At 43.0% G+C, this 23,062-nt stretch overlaps 1 protein-coding gene across 8 annotated transcripts in view; it reads right to left on the bottom strand.

Moving 5' to 3' along the window:
- Positions 1–23,062, bottom strand: part of PDE1C (phosphodiesterase 1C) — a 382,013-nt gene that overhangs the window by 52,476 nt on the left and 306,475 nt on the right. For all 8 annotated transcript variants that reach the window (XM_053661833.1, XM_037126507.2, XM_053661810.1 and 5 more), the window contains 7 exons: positions 19,334–19,434; positions 16,515–16,643; positions 15,244–15,345; positions 14,357–14,477; positions 8,744–8,825; positions 5,072–5,192; positions 4,393–4,568 (listed from right to left, as the gene is read on the bottom strand). In XM_053661833.1, coding sequence (XP_053517808.1) covers positions 4,393–4,568; positions 5,072–5,192; positions 8,744–8,825; positions 14,357–14,477; positions 15,244–15,345; positions 16,515–16,643; positions 19,334–19,434 — 832 coding nt within the window. The remainder of the gene's footprint in view (positions 1–4,392; positions 4,569–5,071; positions 5,193–8,743; positions 8,826–14,356; positions 14,478–15,243; positions 15,346–16,514; positions 16,644–19,333; positions 19,435–23,062) is intronic.

The following is a 23,062-nucleotide window of genomic DNA, read 5'->3' as shown; positions in this document are numbered from 1 at the left end:
AGAAAAAAGAAATTAAATCAACAGGAGACGGGTCTGTTCCACCATAATCAGATTCCCTTATATTTCCAGGGTGAAATTATTAATATACATAAATTTTCTCCAATGAGAAAAAGTCAGCGATAGCACAATTTCAACATGCGAACAGATTTCTGCAATGGCATAGGCGCAGAGACTTAAATTTTCAGGTCTTGGATTTGACGTCCTTGGCACCCCCAGGCTTCTAGGCTAGCAGAAAGCAAACGCGTAGGTCAATCCCATTTCAGACTGTCTGGGAGGTGACTCCTTATGAAATGGCCAGACGCAACCAGCTAGTTAACGTGGAACAGAGCCCTCCTCATCCATAAATTACAGTCCCCCGAGTACCACTTCCACGCCACACTGAACGCCTGCACAGTTCGGAGAAATACATTGATTTCTTCATTTAATTTGCCTTTCCGGATAATGATACTATAGGTGCTTGGTTAAAACAGTAGTGGGATAGTCGTTCCTTGGTATAATTTTCTAAAATGACTATTTAAACTATTTACAAACAGAGAGAGAAAGAAAGAGAGAGAAACTACTAACTGAAAAAATAACCAAAATACTATATTGATTTTGAACTCTCAATTACGTACAATGACAACAGAAGGGTACTTCCAGATATCTAAGGACGTGGGAGGTGTCCCCGGCCACCTTCTAAAAGTAGTAGCCAAAGACATGCTCCAGATGACAGAAAAATTCAATATTAAAAACTTAAGAATGAGGAAAATACACTGTTCAATAAAACTAGTAAATCTTAGTGTTTAAAAATAATAGTGGCCCAGCTAGAAATAAAACTTGATGCACATATTAATAACAATATTAAATCACAAGTTAATTATAAGATAACAGTTTACTTACAATCACCTAGATTGAAAATCTCATGCTATTTCAACAAAAATTAGTGGGTATGAAGAAAGTAAGTGAAAATTTACTAAACTTCTCAGCATTTGAAAGGAGTATCACTACACACTATTTGGTATTTACATTGACTGAAACATAATTCCATACAAAATATAATGGTAATATCCAGTAAAATAGAAATAGACTGTATTTAAAAAAACCAGAAACAAAGTTAAAAGGCAGATGGCAAATGGGCAGGCCACAGATTACAAGGCATTTCGTCACCTGAGGAATTACCATCCTTAACATGTAAAGAGCTATTATGGATCAATAATAAAGACATTAAAATCTCAACAGGAAATATGAAGGGGGAAATAGGTATTCTCACTACACTACTCCTGGGAGGGAACATAGGTTTAAAACAACTTTCTGAGAAAAACTTGTTAAGAGATATCAAGCTTAAAAATTTTTTTCATTTACTTGACAAAATAATTCCACATGTAGAAATTTATCCTAGACAAATAATCAGGGGTAGGCTCAGAGATTTTGAACTTGCATCTTCACAATATTAAAGAGCTGAAAACAAGACACGCAGTAGAGGAATGGTTCAGCTGTGGTGTGGAAATGCATGGTAAATCGAATGAAAAAAGAATCACATCAGCATTCCAGCAAGAGTTACATCTGGCTAGAGAGATTATGATTTTTATTTATGTCTCTCTATATTTTTTAATTTATACATCAGCATTATAACCTAAACAAAAATTATTCTTACACCAGAAAAAAAGGTTTACAAGTATTAAATAATGAATGAAAATTTGGCAACATTGATCAGACCTACAATGTTTGGGAATAATGATTTTTCAGCTCTAGGAGCTATAAAGAATACTAATTTAATCTTTCTTAATAACTATGCATTCTGGCCTACCTAGCTATGTAAATCACATTGATTAATAAAACCAAGACTTTAATCCAATCCCATTTTTGATCAGTTTAATAACCATGTGTGTTCAAGTGCTCCCCACAGGGAAGCTTTCCCGATGTCAGGGTTTTCTAAAAAAAAGAACAATGAGCAAAACGGCCTTGGATCAGCGAACCAAACTGATGACTAATGGGAAAACAGTTGTGAACGGGTGTTTCTTAACTCCAGTCACCGGTCGCCAGCATTGCTGGGAGGCTGAGATGTTCTACAGTGGCATTAGTTATACATTCGTATTTCACCACCGTCGTCTTAACTTTGCTTTCAGCCTTCCCTTCCACTCACAGGCACTAGCCATTCTTCACATACACATATGTTATTTCTGCTCTTTGCGTCAGCTTTGTGATGTATATAATCATTTCCCAAGTGGAATTTTCTAAGACTCTACCTGCATTTGCCAAAGAGCAGCAGGTGAGTGGGGACTAAATTCTCCCTTACCCCACTATCTGGAGTTTGCTTTGATAGCCAAAGGATCCTCCCACAAAATACATACAACCTGGGCTCTGCCTATCCACTTTCCCCCTGTTCCCCATTTCTAAACATTGCACACCACCTTCATCCAGGCTGCTGCAAATCCTGGCCACAGGATGCCTTCCTGAACACCCTAAACAGGATTACGGATGAGGCAAAACAGCTTAAGCATTATCTCTATCAGAGTACCTAATAGATTCAAAAAGTATTAGCTGTTGATGTGCCTGTCCTTTTTAAAGGGCCAGTTCTCCCCAGTAAAGACACTGTCTACTGCTCCCCCAGGTGATTAGTTGCAGGAGGTAATTTCAGTAAGCCAGATAATTGCAAACAAATGACTTTGAAGTATCTCTTTCAATTGCGTGTTGTCAGGAAATAGGTTTTCCGGTGTAATGAGTGTAATTGATGACAAGTGAGGGCTTCCTCTGAGTGGCTGCCATTGCCACTGAGCCTGGACTGTGAGATGGACTATGAGAGGCACCTTTGAAAATATGGAAGAGGAATCCGCTCCTCCAGAGTTCAAGGTACAACATTTGTCCTGAAAAAAGGGTCCAATGATGCCTTTAAAGCACCATGAACATAAACTCATTGTCCCACCTGAAAAGAGTGGCCACCCGGACAGGACTTTATGGAAAGTCCCAGTGACTGGCCTTTGAGTCACTCCAACTCCTGGGGGGGGGGGTCTGTTCTCTCCCACACTAGCAGCCGCCCCCGATGTCCAATGTCCGAGGGACTGAGACAGCCAGAACTGCTCTGCCAGCCCCTCCTCCCTTCCGCCCTGTTGTACAGACCCAGGGAGATAAAAGTATGGAACATCGTATTTGGGGACAAAACCCGCCTTGCCTGCAGTGGGTGTCTCAGTGGGTGCAGAGACAAGTGCAAAGCCTTGACTGAACTGCCATTCTTCCTTTGAAAGAGACTCTGTAGCAATGACCCCTCCCCCGCCAGGAGACTATGAGCGTTGATGACAAGGAAGTCTATTCCTCATTGCCTTCACTCTTGGCACTGAACCTGGCACGCAGTGGGCACTCAACAGATGTTAGCACAAGATGACTGCTGTTGCAGGAAATCCACGGGGGTCAGCCCCTTCACTGAGCACCAAGAGCCATCCGTGGCCCTGGAATTGGGCCTCCTGGCTTCATACACCTCATCTCGGGGCTGCATCCTCACCTAGACTACAGTGTGGGTATGCAGCATGTGCCGATCCTGTAGAACATGCTCCCCAAACACAAGCGCACATATGAACACATGATTCTGAGCTTCCAAGAAACACAGAGGACAATCATTGTTCTGAGCATTGTACCGAGAGTCACGACTTTTCTGATCTGAATTTTGATGATGCTTACTTCAGCTAATTACTGTTTACCTGCAAGCTACCTTCATCTCAGAAGATCAGTCTGAGTACTGAGAAGGGAGATTGTGAACATGAAAACAAGATCAAAATACACGTAAGGAAATTACAACTCCTGCTGTCCCAACACAGGGACTGAGGCGGCTACTGGACAGGCTTTGCTTAAATGAAAGGGGGAATAGAGGCCCCATAACTGTGCCGCACAATGTGGAATGAGAAAGACAGGACAGTCACGCCGAAACCAAGAAAGGTCTTCAGAATCTTCAGACCAGGAGGCGTTTAGTCACAGAACACAAAGGTCATGCATGTGGAGGTCTGCACTGTTCTCCGTGCACCGAGTTTTGGATGTACTGAAGCTCAAAAGAGGGTGGAAGCTTTTTCACAAATTGGTAGGTACAGAACAGTCACAGGGTTTTGAAGTTCAGCATAGGGAATATAGTCAATAATATTGTAATAACTATGTGTGGTACCAGGGGGGTACTAGACTTATCCGGGGGACTACTTGGTAAATTACATAATTGTCTAATTGCTATGCTATACCCCCGAAGCTAATATAAAACAATACTTAATGTCAACTGTCATTGAAAAGTAAAAATTTAAAAAGGGCAGATGCTACCAAGTCAGCAATCCGAATCCTGAGATCCCGCTTCATTTGCAGCACCTGTAAGTCAGGGTGGCACTGCTTGTGATATGAGTGGGTGCTCAGAGGTGTGGACAGGTCTACTGGAGAGGTTACCTTTGGGCACCTTGGCCCTCCATCGCTCCCGATTGACGTGCACGACCTCGGTCCAAGTGACTTTAAAGTTCTTACAGTCAACAGGGATGACAGCATTGTTGATCGGGGCGCTTCCTTCCGAGCCAGCACTCTTGACACCTGGCCGCTTTGCCTCTGCCGAGCTGATGCTGTTCAAACTGCAGGACAAGAGAAAAATCACACACACAGAATCAGCCTGGCGAGGTGGGCGGAAGGGGAGGGTTAGTGTTTGAAAAACGCGTGCCCGTGGTTAACACTCATGGAGTCATGGCCCTGAAATCCCCGGGTCCTGACGGCCCACATTTTCTCAGATGAAGAAACTGAGGCAACAAGCCTGAGACTGCAGAGCTAATAAGTAATGGGACTGGGATGTTTAAACCTGCCAGGAGCAGAGACATAATGAGTATGGGAGGGATGCTATCTATCCTAGGTACCTGCCAATCATAATTTAGACCACGGTTGCCCCCTTATGGACCAGCCCGGAGAGTAGCAATGGTATAATTTCAACTCCTCTGAGAAAAGGAAGAGGCAGGCACCTCCCTTATAAGAAGGAGGTAGAGCGAACCTCACTATGAAACACACCCCTGCCCCCTCCAAAAGAAGAATTCTATCTTCATGGTCAGGCCAAACTGCCCCTCAGCCCTCAACCTTCTCCACTGACCTTGAACGCCTCTGCCCTGTCCCACCAGCTTCAGAGGTTTCATCAATTAACGGGTTCACGATCTTTTCAGTCATGTCTGTGAGCACAGTGAAGGTGGGCTCCACGATGAAATCGATGAAGCCTGCAGAGAAATGACATTGCTCCAGAGAAACAACATAGTAACGTGTGCCTTTCTGCACGTCCCCAGGGAAGCTGAGGTGGCCTAGCTTTCACAGTTCCCCTGCACGGGAGCTCCCGATCCAAGCAGGAGAGGGCAAGCTGGTCGTAGTTATTTAATGCAGTCCTTCATCTGAATACCGTGACTCAGTTCCATTTTTCCTACAGAACTTTCCTGACTTTTTTAGTAGATAGCTCAATAAAGTGCTGAAAAATATGGATTCAACATCCTCTATGCAACAAATTGTTGCATACAGTTATATGTAGTTATACATATATAATAGTTATACATAGTTCTGATAGGCACTATGTATGATGTAACCTGCCTGCCCTCAGTTTATAGGAGAGATTAAATGAGTGCAAAAGTGGCCATGACGGTCTATATGGGAAGAAATGAAGGAGAAGCCCAAATAAAGGTCCCTAGAAAGGTAAGGGAGGGAGGGTATTTTCCCTCCTATTGAGAGGGCTGCAAACGGCTTTATGGAGGTTGTGATGTTTGAGCTGAGCACTAAGGCTGAGGGGAGGGGGTGGGACAAACAAAATGACAAGGACCAGAGAAACTGCAGGATGCGTCTGAGGCTTTGGGATCCTTTTGGAGTTGGGTAGGGAGAGCCTGGGAGGGCGGGTCCTGGTCCACTCAGCAGCGTCTGGCTAAGGGTTGGGACTTCAACGGGCAACAGAAGCCCCTTGAAGTGTTCGGGCAGCAGCACAATCAGGTTTTTAAAATGTTCTTTGGGACAATTAATCTGGCAAGACGAATGGGAAGAAAGAGGGCGGGAAGGTCTGAGGCTGGGAAATCATTTTCGAAGCTGCAACAGCTGAAAAGAAAGGTAAGTGGGTGGGATCCAGCCTCGTTGGAAGTGGAAATTCCAGACACACAGATACACGCACACAGCCCCCTGGGGGTGGGCACGGCCCCTGGGTGGGGTCTCCACCCCCAACTGCACAGCAGAGGGAACATGGAGGACCAGGGAATGGGGGGCTGGGGAGAAGGGCAGTGGGCTCGGTTTGAGCTCGGCTGACTTGGAGGTACAGGGGACACATCGGGACGGGAGGGGCAGGGAGAGTTGGAAGAACCAGAGCTGGGCGAGGGCTCAGATCTGGAGCCATACCTTTGGGCGATCACCAAGCCAGGGAGGCAGTTGAGTTGGGCTACCGTGACTGTCTAACAGCCCAAAGATATCCCTGATTCTGTGACACGTCAGGAGAAAATATACAGCCTGGCATTCCTGGTGGTAATTCCTAACGCAGCCACGCAAAATGTGGAAGGACGTGAAATGCCGATCAAAGGGATACAGTGTTTGGAAACATACAAATGCTTATTTGGTTTTCACAATGACGGAGATGGAGGCGATTCTGGCATTGAATGCCCAGCAGTGCAGAGTGCTAAAAGTCCTACAATGTAACTGGCAAAACAAGAATTGTTTCAATCAAATACCCATAGTATCCTGATAGGGAAACACTGGTAGTCAATTTTGAATTGTACTTAATTGCAGTATAATTTTTTACAAGATTTTTAAAATTTATTTTTAGAGAGAGGGGAAGGGAAGGAGAAAGAGAGAAACATCAATGTGTGGTTGCCTCTTGTGTGCCCCCTACTAAGGGCCTGGCCCACAACCCAGACATGTACCCTAACTGGGAATTGAACCTGCAACCGTTTGGTTCACGGGCCAGCACTCAATCCACCGAGCCACATCAGCCAGGGCTAATTGCAGTATAATTTGAAACTGAAACTGAGTATTTGATGACACAATTTCACCATTTTTTTCTTACAAGTTAAACTCCCTGTGTTCAAACCAGAAAGAACTTATCAGCTTTCCCTTCAGCCTTTATAAATGGTACGATGGTCCATCCACTTAATCTGACATGCTGCCTTTACCCTAGCTTTGCGTACAGCCGAACCCTACCTATCATGTCTGCCGCCGCTGTCCTGGAGAGCCCCTGTGCTACCTGAGTTCCAACTCTCCTCTCTTCTCGGTCACCCTACAGGAGGCACCCCACTGGGTTCCCTGACTCTTGTCTCACACAAACCCTCCAACTAATCCTCCACGCTACTGACAGAGAGATCTTTCTAAAAACAGGCAAACTTTCCCTTTAAAGGGCGAGGCAGTAAATATTTCAGGTTTTGTGGGCCATATCTACGATGACTCCTTCTCTCTTCCACTGTCTACAAAAGCAGCCATCAACAACATACAAATGAAAGAGCTTTAGCTGTGTTATAATAAAACTTTATTTACAAGGCGGAGCAGTGGGCCAGAGTGAGCCCATAAATTTATATAATTTATAGCCTTACTTAAAATGCTTTACATATGCCTTCACTTCCTGTGGGGAAGTATAAAGCATATGCTATTCTTCATGTAATCTGTAATCCGGGCCTGATTTTTTTCTTCAAATGTGCCCCTCACTTCATTCTACTCTGCCCACTATTCCAACCACAGGGAACTGTTTGTAATTCCCTGGCCGTAGGAGACTGTTTTAAATTTCCCTGCTTAGCATATGCCCTTGTCTGAAATGTCCTTGCAGCCGCCTAGCGCACTTCTCACGCACGCCTCCATCTGCCTAGTCACTGCCTACTTCTCTCTTGGGACTCAGCTCAAATATTACTCCCCTACAAGTCTTTCTGGGTCTCACAATTTGCACACTCTGTTTTGTACCCAGTTGTACGATGTACAAAACTCTACCCCACCACCAGAACACTCTAACAGCCTTAGTTTCCTAACATCCACACACCACCCAATAAGGGCTCCACGACTTTGAGAGCAGACACCATGTATAATTTGTCTTTGTTTTTAGAACATTTGTTACAGTGCCTAGCCATGCTCTGTAGCCAACAGGAATTCCATATGTTATTATGGAAAAAAATAAAGAAGTATCCAAAAGACAAGTACAAAAAAAAATCAAATCCTTGTTGAATTTTTGAATGATTCCAGACCCCTCTAAGGTGTCACTGGGGCACTCTGTCATACCTGAGGGTTTTTATAATGTACATCTATTATAGTTATTAGCAGTGCAAAAGTTATCCTCACACACAAAAAAAAGGGTGCTGAAAAGTTTTTAAAGGAGGGAAAAAAGGAGGAAGGAAGGGAGGGAAAGAGGAGACATTGAAAAAGAGCTACTCCTGGAAGTGGGGTCCTTCAGGAAATGGGGTTGCCCTGGAAAGGTCAGGGGGCAGCGTCCCTGAGAAGTACACGGAGACTTCCAACACTGCATGGAAAATGAGCTTCCTGCCTCTGATTCTTGCCATTGCCTTGGCAAGTTGAGGCCTCCTTCAATCTTGGCAGAAAATGATGGAGATAGCCATGCCCCTGTCTAGTCTTCCATGAACCAGCCACATTCCAGGGGGAAGGACGGGGAGAGCAGCTCCGGCAACCCCCACCCCCGCCAAGCCAAACTGGGAGCACGGCACAGCAGAACAGAGCTAGGTCCCCAGCCAGAGGACCCCAGGGGAGCCTCTGGCCTTGTGCCTGGATGCCCTCTCTGCTTTCTCCTTCTATCCAAAGCCTGGCAAACACGTACCTACTTGCGATTGAGCAACCATGGTGGACTTCCGGTCACACAGAGGAGAAAAAGGCAGCCCCAACTCTGCTTCTCTGTCACCCTAGAAAAACAGGGGACCACAGTCAAGTAAGAATGGTAGGCTGACCCACCCAGATTTTATATAGCAACTCCAGGTGCCACGAAGGCCAGTGGCCTTTACTTTAATTAGTACAATTACACTCTGTAGTAAGTCCTTATGGGTCCAGCTTCTCTGCACAAAAGACACCAAGAGGCTGAGGACCTCCAGAGAGTGGTCATTCCATCCCACTGCAGAGGCACATGCTGAGGTGCAAAACCCTCACCAGGCAGTGACAGGTGCCCCAAGGAAGGGAACAAAAGCAATGCATTCTGTGGTCTTGAGTCACCAGGCAATCGGAATTGCGGGGTGTTTCCCAGTTGTCTTGTGCTGACACCCATGGCCTTTCTGGAGCAAGTGACTTCCTCCCAGCTGCAGGCAGGGTTCAAGACACAAATTCAAACGGCCTCGTTGAATTTCTTCTCCCTGTGCTTTCTAAAACCAGACACAGCAGGGCAGGTGCTCCTGGGCTCTTACCCACAGGGCTCAGACCACAGTGAAACATGCACCAAAAGAGCAGAGTGGTGAATAATTGCCTGTGTTTATCCCATTAGACAACAATAAAATGTGATCCGCAATCTCACCAGAAAGCATCACTGTAATAAGCAAGGGCTACGGAAAGTCTACATAATGACGGAGATGGTTTTTAAAAATCTTAACCTGAAGCTCAACATTTTGGTCCCACACTGTGAGGAAAAGGCACCTATGTCACTCTTTAAAAGAAGTGGCATTGTGTTGATTCATTTTATTATGAGAGAATCTGCTTAGATTAATGGGTACTAACTTGGGCTGGAATCTGGCCCTCCCCCCACCAGCTGTGTGGTCAAAGGAAGTCGCCTTTCTCTCTCTACATTTCCGTTTTCTGATCTATAAAATGTGGGAGAATAATCCCCACCTCATCAGGTTACAGTGAGGATTAAATGAGGAAATGTATGCAAATAAACAAAAAGAGCTATGGTTATCTCCCAATGAGTATATCTAATGTGTAAGTCAAGACTGAGAAGCATTGAGTGAATTTGTCACGTCGAATACACTCTGATTATATCACCAATAAATTAATAGTAAATAAAGAGTATATTTATTTACAATTGGTTCAAAAACCAGGCCTAGTTGAAAAACAGTGCTGCTTCTTCCTCAGGCAGGTCACCAAAGAGAAAGAATGCCAGTTTACACAGACATCTATTGAAAGGAAGGAAAAGAAATGGGTGCCTGAGGCAGCTGCACAGTGGGGTCACAGTGGGTGCTGGAGACATCCAAGGGTCTTAACAACAGTCCTGAAGGGGCTTGGTTCCTTCTGCACACTCTCTATACAGGCACCCACGGGACACAGTGGTTCCTCTGTTTCCCAGCATGCCCTGCAGAAAGCTGTTCTCTCTCTCTCTCTCTCTCCCCCTGTCTCTGTCCAGTGATGTGAAAAAAATTATTTACTCCCGAGCTATTTCTGCTGCAGCAGTATGAACAGAAAGAAGAATATTTATATTGTGCACTGTGCTTGTGCAGTGGCATAGGTCAGCCCACACTTGCCCCCCACAGAGTGGGGGTGCGAGGTGTTTCCTGGGTGCATTTTCATGGGCAGGGGTGGTGAACACTAGCCACGTGACTATTAAGATATAAGCATTTTCTTAGTGTGAAAAGCTGTGTTCATTTTTTAGAAAAATGTATTGAATTTATCAGGGTGACACTGGTTAATAAAATTATATAGGTTTCAAGTAAACAATTCTATAATACATCATCTATAGATTGGTTGTGTGTTCACCACCCCAAGTCAAGTCTTGTTCCATCACTACTTATCCCCCCTTTACCCTCTTCTACTTTCCCTTCACCCCCTTTCCTTCTAGCATTCATTCGGACTTTATTACTGAAAGATTGCATGTTAAATAGCTTATCCCACAAACTTGCCCATACCCACATCTACCTAACACACACATCTGGGGATTTCATTAAGCCAAGTACATTTGACTATCAAAAGCCTGTTTTAAAGTAGTGGTTATTGGATTCCCTTTGGAGGACATATACATTTATGAATTAGAGAAAATGTGGAAAATAATATGAAAAAATGTATTTCTACAGGTAAATCCAACTTGATTGATACAATATTTTATGACCCTATAACTACCAGCCCTTGTGGAATTATTCATACACTTCCCTCTTTACTAAAGAGGTCAATATTTTTGACCCACGATCAACTTTTAAATGATATAGGAAATATCTAAATGACATAATTAATTAGGTAAATGCTCCTGGTGTTCCTTGAATTCTCTACTCCACAAACAAGAAATAAACCCACTTCTTAAGAGCTGCAAACATTCACAAAAATTGATTGCACAGTCAGTGACAAACCAATCTCATGGAAAAATCCAAACACTGAAAAATGCTATAATCAAATTTCAATAAGCCACAAAGTAACAATAACACTAGGAAACAAAAGAACCTACCACTGGAAAATTATATGAACAAACACCTCTATCAGAAGCAACTCTTGGGTTTAAAAAACCGAAGCCAAAATTAGAGAATATTTACAAGAGTAATTGTGAACATTCTGCATATCAAAATCTCTGAGATTCATGATAAGAAAGAGACAAACTCCTAGCCTTATATTTTCTAATATTAAATAGGTAGAATACAGATAAATGAACTGAGCACCCAGGACTTGGCAAAAGAACAAAATAAACTCAAGCAGAAGAAATGAATACAAATGAAAATATGAATTAAGGCATTATAAAATTTTACAATGATAAAATAATTAGCTAAATTCACAAAGAAAAAATACTAATATACAAAATGTAAAATAAGAGTGGGAAAATAACCACAGAGAAAAAGGAAATTCAAAGAATTATAGGAGATGTTTATATAACATAAAAACATCCAGCAATACAGTGGAAATGAGCCTCAAGACTTTTATAATATGTGTTTACCAAAAAGGCAAACTTGTACTTCTTCAAAGTCATTGAAAAGCACCCTGAGGCAGTGGCTTGGATTTTGTAAAATATGGTTATAAAATTAAAGATGTAACTTACTTTTTTAGTAAAGCCTGAAAGGTCTGGTATCAGCATTGAGGCTATGCCCTTATTTTGAAATATAAGCCAACTTCCAAATGTAATTTTTTCAAAGATTCTAAGGTCCCATTGAGATTTCCCACTTGAACTGTCCGATTTAAAATCTATTGTTAGGAGTGAGGCAACATTTCTCCTACATGGGTTACTTACAATGGCGTCTGACATCTGGGTTCAAATTGTAAGGCAATATAAATAATTTATAGACTCATAATTACTCAAAAATAGTTCCAGTCCAGTGAGCTAACATTCCAATCCCAACAGGCAAGAAACTGAACACAGTTCTTTACATGCTGCCTCTAGCACATTTTCACTCAATTCAAGCATCTGTGAGTACAAACAAGGTTTCCTCTATGGGAAAAAAAATGTTCAGGTATTGAAGAGATTTCTCATATTCACCCTCTCACAATTAAAAAAAAATTCCTTCAGTGCCAAAGAAAGCACGTGACCAGGGAAGCCAATGTTTGGATAAAATGTTCTCAGTAATATCACAAAAAAACTTCTGGAAAAATGGCTCAAGGTGAGGCCCTTGATTAAGGATGAATTTGCAGAGTTGTTCCTGTATCTACGACAGAGCTACACCTGTACTTTTCTAGTGCCTCCCGCACCATGGGGCTCCCCCTGAGGACCACTCTGTGAGGCCAAGTACTGACTGGGCAAGGGGAAACAGCTGCACACCGAACAGGGTGCCTGCTGCTGTATTCACGTAACATTGTAGGGGTGCGTGTGCGTGTGTTCACATGCACCACAGAGAAAATGAAGAAAATGTAGAACATTTAATACCGGAATGACCCGAAGAAAACATCTAATCCAACCTGCCTTTAAGTTCCACCAAACCTACCCCACTCAAAACCGCCCCCCACCACCACAAATTACAAATAAAACATTTCGGAACTAGAGGAATGAATTGGTTAGTTCCAGGCCACAAACCCACTGAAATAAAAACTCCAATAAAAAGCCTTCTGGACTTGAACACGGTGTTATCTGTAGTCCCACCTCATCGCCAGATCCCATGCACAACCTCAGAAGAAAAACATGCAGATGACTTCTACAGTCTTCCGTCAAATCAGTCTTTAGAATAAGAGTAATCCTCTTCAAAAATTCCGAGCAGCCCGTGAACCAGCATATCTCTTGTTAGTTTCAGAGACAAAGTTGAGACCAATGTTAGTCAGTGGTGTTCTATGGAGTCTCAGAGGTCTCTGAATCCATGATGTGAGTCCCCGTTCTAAAATCAATAAGAACTAACCAAATTAACTATATTAACTTAAAGTAACTATAATTTAGGTCCACAATCTACATGATATATTGCCTTTGTGGACCAAAAAAAAAGGGCACTGTAATAAATCTGAAAGTGACCACACAGGTGATCCGATCATAAATTCCTCACCAGTTAGGTCCTGGTGGCAGTCATGCCCCAGGCCTTTACCTCCTTTGGGAAAAGGTCTATCTTTGCCCTCAGCAAGCCCTGTCCACTGTCTCTGTGCATCCGGGTTCACACATCTTTGACATGCCTCTTTTCCAGGACCCTGGGAAGCATAACCATCCTGCAGGGAGCACATAGTCTTACAAACTAGCTGGAACCCAACTCCCCCCTTGCTTCCTCCCACCTACATGTGATCTTCTTTTCCTTCCTTCCTTAATTCCAATTGTACAAAAGAAACTGTAAAACTGTCATTCTCCAGAGCCTTTCAGATCTTCCCCCTGGCATCTGTTATCAGTTTGGCTCAAAGAAACTCTTATCAAAATTCTCTACAGGTTTGGATGTTTCTTGCAGGGACACCTTTAACCTCAGGACCTCACGTCTCAAAGCAGAGGTTTGAATGGCAACTACTCTTGAGAAGACATCCGTCTTAGGGCTACACACTTACTTTACTTTGTATTTCTCTACTTCTTGTGCCTTTAAAAGAATGTTTTAAGGCCATGTGTACCCATAAAAGACTCCAGCCGTTCTCACTGAAAACACGGCCCTGTGTCTTAGGCTGTAATAAACTTAAATATAATGGGAACAGTGGCTTTTGTTGATTTCCTGACCCCAAACTGCCACACCTGGCTTTGGAATTCAACAACATGGCTTGCCAGCTCAAAAGAAAGAAACACACCAATTTTAACAGTTAAAAGATTAACATCTTAATCCCACAGGGTCATGCCAAGCTGGTCATCATTTGGTCAACCCATTAAAAAAATAAAGAAATAAAAGGCTCCTCAGATGACATTCTGACAAAAGACTGCCAAAAGGAAATGTTTTGGTTTTTTTTCCCCAACAGAAAGCATAGGATAGAAATACCATAATGTTCTGAAAATCAGAATTTAAGTAATATCCAAACACACACAAATCTGCAAGCCCTCTCTCCCCAAAGAGTATTACTGGAATCTCAGTAGTCCTTATCACAGCGTTGCTGACATACAGAATCCAGACACCATCCAGTGCTGAAAGCCTTGGGGGACAGCAGCGCCACGAGGTACCTGTCTGAAGAATTCCTCCAGGAGCAGCATGGTCCAGCGGTGGTGGAGCTCCCACGCCTTCGCTGGGTGGCTGATGTCTGCCGTGTGCAGCATCAGGGACAGAGCTTTCGGCTTTTCAATCCTGTAAAACCCAAAGGGACCGAACACACGATGATCACACTCTCAGAACCTCAATAATGGTTTCTTTTAAAAAGCATTAATTTTTAAAGTATCTTTCATTGATTATGCTGCTACGGTTGGCCCAATTTTCCCCTTCTCCTCCTCCACCTGGTACCCCCCTTCCCTCTCACAATTCCCCTTAGTTTATGTCCATGGGTTATACATGTAAGTTCTTTAGCTTTGCCCTTTCCAATACTATTTTTAACATCCCCCGTCTGCTTTGTTCCTAAAAAGCATTAATTTTTTTAATTTCTTCTATTCTTCTGCCTCAAGTCCACTGTCAGCTGAACTGGGGAAAAGATGTCACGTCGTCCTACATGTGGATTAGCCACAGCTAGGTCTCCAGGTTCACGGAGCCGGACGCCTCAAAGTCTGACTCAAAACTATTTCTGGTATAACTGCGTCATTCATCATTCGAACAAATGAAAATCCCAGGTCACTGACTTCTCTGTGTTGCTTCTGCATTGAGTAGACTCTTCAATAATTTACTTTCCTGCAGGGAAATATTTTCAATTCTAATTGGGGCAAATTATTAGCAGCCCTCTTATTCATTTCAACCCTGATGAGAATCTGGGAGACGTACAATTCTCATGCCCTCCCCTCCAAACGTCCCCACCCTGAGGCTATTCAACAAAGCTGTCGGAAGGAGGCACGCCTTAAAGGTCCCAGGGCATGGACACGTTCCCATGCAAACGCCCACAAAAACGCATTGTCACACGCCCACTCACGCTTCCGGCTGCTGCAGCGCCGTCTTCATGGCTTTGATTTGCTGGAAGTGACAGGACATGTCCGTGGCCATCACCATCTCAATGACCAGGGTCCGAAATTCCCTTCCGGGGGCACCCCATGGAGAAAAAGGGATGAAAGTAAAAAACAGAAAGTAAAAATCAGTTCATTTTTTGCCACTTCTAATCAAAATGGTTGATTAGTTGTGACCTTTCTCATCTAACTTGAGCCTGAAGCTGTCTTATGGTTCCCTGAATTGCCCATCTTTTAAAATATTTTTTCTCCTATTTCTTCAAATTGGATAATATTGATTGCTCTTTTCAAGTTCACTAATTCTTTCCTCCATCTTCTGTTAACCTGCTACTGAGCCAGTGTAGTAAAAATTTTTAAATGTAAGTATTGAGTTTTTCAGTTCTAAAATTTCTGTTTGCTCTTGTCTACATTTTCATCCCACCGGTTAAATTTTGCTGCATTTCATTACAAGCATATTGTCCTCAACCTCACTGAGCATAAATATAATAACTACTTTAAAAGCCCTTGTCGGATAATTCCAACAGTAGCTCACCTTGGAGGCTGTATCTATTGGTTGCCTTTTTCCCTGCAAATAAGTCACATTTTCCTGCTGCTTGCATGTTGTCTAGAGTGCCACAGAATTTGAGTTGCCCCTCACCTGGATCTCTTTGGGGTTCTAATGTACTCACCAGCAGCTCCGGTTGTTCCTACCTTGGTCTCTCGAGTCAGAAAAATAGTGAAGATGTTTTTATAAATACAGGATTAGCCAATGACTGTTGTCGCCTTGACTGAGACTGCCTTCGGGGTAAAGTCACCAAAACATCACACTTACTTCCCCCGACATAGTCTCCAAATATTGGCACCCCTTCAAAAATTGCCTGATTTCATTCACTCCCTGGAGTCCTCAAGTCAGTGGGGCTGTGCTTACTGGTTTGTTTGTATCTGTCCGTAGTTCATCGCTGTCATTTGCAGGAGAATTGGTTTATTAGCAGCTAACCTGGCCTGCTGGAAGTGGAATTCTGTTATCCCACTTGGAAGTGCAGTAGATACCTGCTAATATGTTCATTAGCAAAGGTCCTAAAAAGTTGAATGCACATATGTATCCAAACAAATAAATCAGATATTAAAATTGCTTTCCTACCAAGACAGGAGACTAAACAGATGTGAACTCTCAGTTAACTGACTTCTGCAAAGCAGCACACTTCATCTCTCCTCACAGTCCCTTTCCTGGCCCCCAATCTCTCCCGTGTCTCCTCCTCACCTCCAATCATCCTTGGAGAGGTTGATCAAGATATTCATCTCCTCGTCTTCCTGCAGAAGGCGATAAGCTGCGCTCAAGTGGTGATTTTCCAACACAGACCGGTCGTTGTACAGAATAGCTGGGTCAGACCTGAACAGAAAGCCAGGGAAACAATTTAGGACGTTGAACAGCTGTTTCAGGTAACTCTTTTCAGCTCAAATACACCATCTCTTTTTTCCATGTCTAGCAATTACCTTTGCCCTCATGCTATATAAATGAACAAAGAAGCTAAAATGAACACTATACATTATCAATTGGTGTATGTAGGGTATTTTATTTTTTTATTTTTAAAAATATTTTATTTATCCTGAGAGGGGAAAGGAAGGAGAGAGGGAGAGAAATATCAATGTATGGTTGCCTCTTGTGTGTCCCCTGCTGGGAACTGGCCAGCAACCCAGGCATGTGCCCTGACTGGGAATTGAACCACAATCCTTTTTTTTCACAGGTCTGCGCTCAATCCACTGAGCTACACTAGCCAGGGCTGTAGGGTATTTTAATACCAATATGTGGATGTGAAATATGCATATCTAGTCTGAGAACTCTCTGGAAACCGTTCCACAACCAGACTTCAATTATCTTGGCTAGTAGCAGCAAAGGTGATTTTTTTAAAAATGTAGGTCAAGTCAAACTTCCTTATATTTTCTAGAACAATTTTAATGTTTTTATTAAATAAAAGAACTGATTTTACTTAAATTCTCTGAACATATACCACCTTGCCAGGGATGCTTTGCAAGCTCTTCTGGTAGTAGTCTGACCTTAAAATTTCAGCATGCAGAAGCCACACACGGGAAACTGAGAGTGAAGAATATAAGGAAGGGTTGTAGAACACTTGTCAGTCACCCTCTCAAAGACCGTCCCACAGCTGAGTGACAACAAACACAGAGCTGTGTACTCCTTCAATGTCCTCAGTTCAGTGAAGTCTTCGATTACTACAGCTTGTTTGTTTCTCATCAAGGGTGCTGAGTCCCAGGGACGGGAAGTGACTCCCCAGAGTCCCCGGGGGCTAAGTGTCAGGGTTGGGAGGAAGGCATGGTCTCTGACAGCTGGGCCATTGTCCCCCCAACATATTGGCCACCTGTCACTGGCCAAACTTTGAAGTCTATCTAGCACACCTTTGAAGTGTCAAAATTGACATTCCGTCAAAGGACACAGAACCTGGGCACAGACTTGCTGTTCTGAACGGGAAGCACACAGGCTGAGATGTGTTAGATGAAATTCTGTTGGGGAAGGCAATTCTAAATTTCATTCTAAACTGAGCTTAACCGAACCCACTGAATTTTCCCACTCCTGCGAAGAGATGGCGCCAAACATGCAGATCCTGAGGGGAAGGATCTGATCTTCAATCTGTTAAGTAAGTAAGGCACCGACTGATGAGTGTTTTTTTGATGTGAAGCAAGTTTCCAACTCTTGTGTTTCATTTCCCTCCCTGTTGTGACTGCTCTTGACAATGATCTCCAGCCAAGATCCAGGAACAGTTCTCCTACCCCCACCCTCTTCCTTCATTCAGCAGGTGCTATTCTCTGTCCTCCGAGCAAAGTCCCACTAAACAGAGCCACCCTGTAGAATTCCCTGCGTTTAAAGGCCTTGCAGCAGAGCCACAGAAGGCTGTTGTGAGGCAGCCGAGACTGTGCAACGTGAACAGCCCAAGCCCTCTTCTCTACTTCCATTCTATTGAAATTCTCCTTCTGAACACGGATCAGAGGATACTGTTTGTGTACCACACATTAAGCGCTGGGTTCATTAAACTTGTGTGGATTGATTTGTGAACACAAAGCTATCAGAGCTGTACACCTGCTTGTTCCAGTGAGATCAGCAAGTATTTATTTAGGGTTCAGCTCACGCCTCCCTGCTGTTCTTTCTCATCGCCTCGTCATCTCTCCCCAAATTCTAGCTTCCTTTGATTTCTTTGTCAGGGCCCAGTGAGCCCGACTATCAGATTCTCTCTGGTTCCACATCACCATCTTAAGAGAAGGTAAGTTCTGAGTCTAGGAGAAGGCACTTAAGGTTTCATCCCAAATGCAAATGACAATGGACTGATAGGGCTTGCCTGGAACTCTGTGCTGAGGAGAACACTAAGGATAGACTTGCAGCTAGTAAGAAACAAACACCCAAAATGACTAGTGATGTCCATGACAGTGAAGAGGCTCAGAGTGGGGCCTTGGACTGGGATTCAGTGACCCCCAAAGCGGCTTGCATTTACCTGGGCTGTTTGTGAAGAAGGGTACGAAGGTTGCCCATGGTGTATAACCTACTACATGAGACGACCTAGCTCCCCAAGCCCTGTGCCACCAAATAGAGGAGAGATGAAATCAGGGAGACAGGGGAAAGCACCCCTAGAGTCCCAGAGATGAGAGGGTAAGAAGGCTTGGCTATTGTTCACATCAACAAAAACACTCCGATCCTCGCCCGTCCCCACTGAGTTAGTCTCCATGGTATTCATGCCTTTTGTAAATTGTTCTATCTCCTACTAAAAACAGGTAGAGCATGCACAGTGCATCTATAAATAACAAAGAGTTAGCATCACAATAGAGAGGAAAAAGAGGTTCACATTGGATGTGAATAAAATATGAGAATTAGGAGCAGACAGCGTCTTACACTCTGTATAAGAGTATACTCTGTATTGATCAAAGCTGACCAGGCTGATCTTGTTCAAATTTTCATTTTTTAAGAAACTCAAAATAGAGCAACCATGTGAAAGAAAGGTGACTACCCCTGTCTGGCATATAAAACTCTCTCCCTGGCCCCTCTTGCCTCTTCTCCAAACATTTCGAGGTCCTCACCGGGTCTGAATGTGGAAGTTGTTGGTGGTTCCGGTGTGCTCGTAGTCATGGATGGCAGCTGAGAAGATTATAGCAAAAATCTCCAGCTCTGTCAGCCAGTTCTGAAAGGGAGATCACAGAGCAATCAGATCATCTGTCTCTTGTCCTCAGCTTGCTGACAACATACTCACATTCCTGCCTTCCCGCCCCGCAGCTGACGAGCTATCGCCAGACACATGCTTTCAAACAAGAAGAAATAAATTTTTTCTTCAGTAAGGAGACTGGGGGACATGTGATTTGATACAGTATGCTCAGGAGAGTTGAGAAAGCCAAATAGTGGTTTTATCTTTTTCAAGAAAACAAAACACAATGAACATGCAGACATTAAAAGCCCTTTATTGTATCCTCTCTCAAATTCCAACTAAAGTTCCTAGGTAGACACAGAGAAAAATGAAAATGTTCACCATAATACCAAAAGCTAAGTGTAATGAAAAACCTAATGTCTACCCACTAGAACAGGGGTATCAAACTCATTTTCACTGGGAGCTACATCAGCCTCACAGTTGCCTCCAAAGGGCCAAATGGAATTTTGGGGCTGTAAGTGCAACTACTCCTTCACCAGGGGCAAGGAGCTCTACACTTGGCCCTTTGAAGGCAACTGCAAGGCTGATGTGGCCCCCGGTGAAAATGCGTTTGACAACCCTGTTAGAAGATGGACAGGTGGAGAGAGAGATGGAAAGGTAACAGCTTGCCTTCCTCATTACATGTGTGAAAGTGGACTGGTCCCGCCCACATACCAACATTGGCTGTAGCTCGGTGGTCCTCAAAGCATGTTTCCCGGCCAGCAGAGCTAGCCTCGCCTGTGTTTTACAAGGCATCGCGATGATTCTGATGCATGTTAGAGTTCAAGACCACCACTGTGTTTGAAGCTCCCTTGATGACTTCCATCTCAGAGACTCGGTGGGATCACTGATGCTCCCCCAGCCCTTCATAAACCAGGCTGCCCGGTGCCCACATGACAGAGCATCCCTCACTATGATAGCTCAGGGCCTTTGGTACCCTCTACCTGCTGTTGTTACTATTGAATTGATGCTTATGAGTTTCAGTGTGATTTATTCCAATCCCTGTTTGGGCCAAATGCACTGTTATCATAATTATGTCATTAGATATGACATAAGTCAATAAAAATGAATACAAAATTGGAGCTGTTATGTCCATGGAACCTAAGTTTAGTGCTATAGACAGTCACTAAAAAACTGCTGTGAAGAAAGGTACAACTTTGAAAGCGCAGAAAACAATTGTAAAAATTTAGAGAGAGTGCTCAGTTTGTTTCATGGTCTTTAAGTTCCATTTTACTTTGACATAATAAAAGTAGAAATCTTAGGAGCAGGTTGAATGAAAGACAAATCTGAGTACCCAAATTGGCAGAATTCAGAAAACAGCATGGAGTCTGAATTAAAGATTAGTAAATAAAATACTCATTTAATGTATGTTAATGCAAAATGATTTTAAAAGTAAACAGATCAATTTCTCATAATTCTCATAACTTTAACTGGTTTTGTTTTCAATTAACTACTAATGTTGGTGTTTAAGAAACTTTCTGAGAACTATTACCTTTTTTGAGGATGGCTAAGGAAAAATAAATAAACAAACTACCTACAACCTCTGCAAAAAAAAAAAAAGACTTCTCGTAGTTAGGGAAAGAATGAGTGTAGTTTTAACTCAGGGGGAAAAATAAACTGTACTTCTGAGAAATGATTTCTAGCCGAATCCAGCAGGCAATGTCTGGAAACTTTTTAACATCCTCAACAGCATACCTCAAAATTATAAACTGATGTACTAGGAACAGAAAGACATAAAGAGCAAACAGACTACAATGAAAAGTCAACAAAATTCAATGAAAAAAGAGATGGATAAAATAAGTAAAAACTGAAAGAAAACGGAAGCTGTGCCACCTACCCTGAAGGCAGCCAGGCCCCCCGCAACCCCCAGCCTCCCCACTAGAGGGTGCTCTCTCTGTGTTTGGCCTGTTGACCTCAAACTCAGGCAACGCACACAGTGCCATGGAGGTAGGTACTGTTACCCCCTTTTCACAGGTGAGGAAACTGAGGCTGGACAGGCTCAGGAGCGGACCTGAGGGCTCATGACTCGTGCTTTGACAAGCCACACAGTGTCAGTTCAGAGCTTCTGTTCCTTATCTCTACCTCACCTTTCCTTTGGGTTCATGTGTTCACTCAATTTTGCATAAAACTATAGGTTTAATTTTATAGTACACATTTTTCTTGATACTTTATATATATATATGTATATATGTGTGTGTGTGTGTGTGTATAAAATGAAGCCAATAAAAAATTAACACAAAAATTGAATTGTTATGTCCATAGAACTTAAGTTCAATGCTATAAACAGTCACTAAAAAAGTGCTGTGAAAAAATATATATATATATTTATACACACACACACACACACACACACACACACACATATTCATTTTGGCAATGCTTTTCTTTTCTTTCCCAACAACCTGTCCCCATCCACCTGTTCTGACTCTGGTACCCACTCCTTTGTGAAGTTAATTTAACTTTGTAAAATAAGATCATGAGTGGAAGACAGTGTACCATCTAAACAAATCTGAATCACAGGGCGTTAGCCCCACCAGCAGGTATCTAAGTAACTACGTAATTACAGTCCTCACATCACAAATATATGTGTGAATTCCCCCCTCCCCCCCATACCCAAAGAGAGTAACAAGATCCTATCGTAGGGGAAATGACTACAAACAAGCATACAACAGAAAAATAAAACCATAGCCTTTAAATCCCATTTAAATACCCTGGCTTTTCAACAAACCCTGTGGATTCTTAGAATCAGTTTTGCTTTTGGGGGATAAGAGGGATGGTATCTGGAAGAAGAAGAAAAAGGGGGGGAGAGGAAGGATGGAAGAAAGGAAAAAGGGAGGGAAAGAGCTTCACAAACAAGGGGCATTTAAGATAGTTAAGAAACAGAAGTGCAAATTTTCAGAACAGTGAACAAACGAGCAGGTCCAGTAGCAAAAGCTGATTCATCACCAGTAAGGATAAGATTCCCACTGTGGAGTGGGTATTGGGGCTGATTAGGCCCCTGAGAAACCAGGCATTAAAAGGCAGCATGAGGAACATAAAGCAGATTCAATAGGCAATGAAGTTGACTTGCAAGAGACTGGTACACTCAGCCAGCCACCGAGAGGGAGAAGTAAGAGCAGAGTTTTGGAATGGGAAAGCCCTGGTAGGATGTTCAGGCAGTATGAAGCAGAATCCGCGTGGTGTAGCAATTAATGGAATGAGGGGGCAGGAAGAGGCTTCAGTGGAAGAGAACAATGAATTACAGATGCCCCTGACATTTCTAGCTAGGGCGGCAAAAACAATGGTGGGTGATATTAGATGGCATTGTTAATAGAAATAGAGAAGGTGGGAGAAGCTAGTTTGAGGGTAATTTGGCTTCATATTTTAATAAAGCTCAGATTTCCTTGCCTTTTCCAAGTTAATTATTGTGAACCCAGAAGATTTTACGACAACCCATAGGAGTCATAGGTTTAAGTCCCCCATGAATATTATTCCAGATTCATCAAGCTGTGACGAGGTACAAGCCACAGGTTCTACGAGTATTTCACTATCTACGAAACACGAGTGTCATAACTAATGCAATGACAGCAATGCCTTGACAACTGTTGTAATGGTGGCCTTGGAAGTTTGTTGGGTATGACACAGCAGA

This window comes from Artibeus jamaicensis, unplaced genomic scaffold (assembly GCF_021234435.1).
Source record: "Artibeus jamaicensis isolate MK-2021 breed Jamaican fruit bat unplaced genomic scaffold, CSHL_Jam_final contig_1016, whole genome shotgun sequence".
Lineage (NCBI taxonomy): Eukaryota > Metazoa > Chordata > Mammalia > Chiroptera > Phyllostomidae > Artibeus > Artibeus jamaicensis.
Note: the sequence above shows the minus strand (reverse complement) of the source record. Positions and strands in the feature narration are given on the sequence as shown.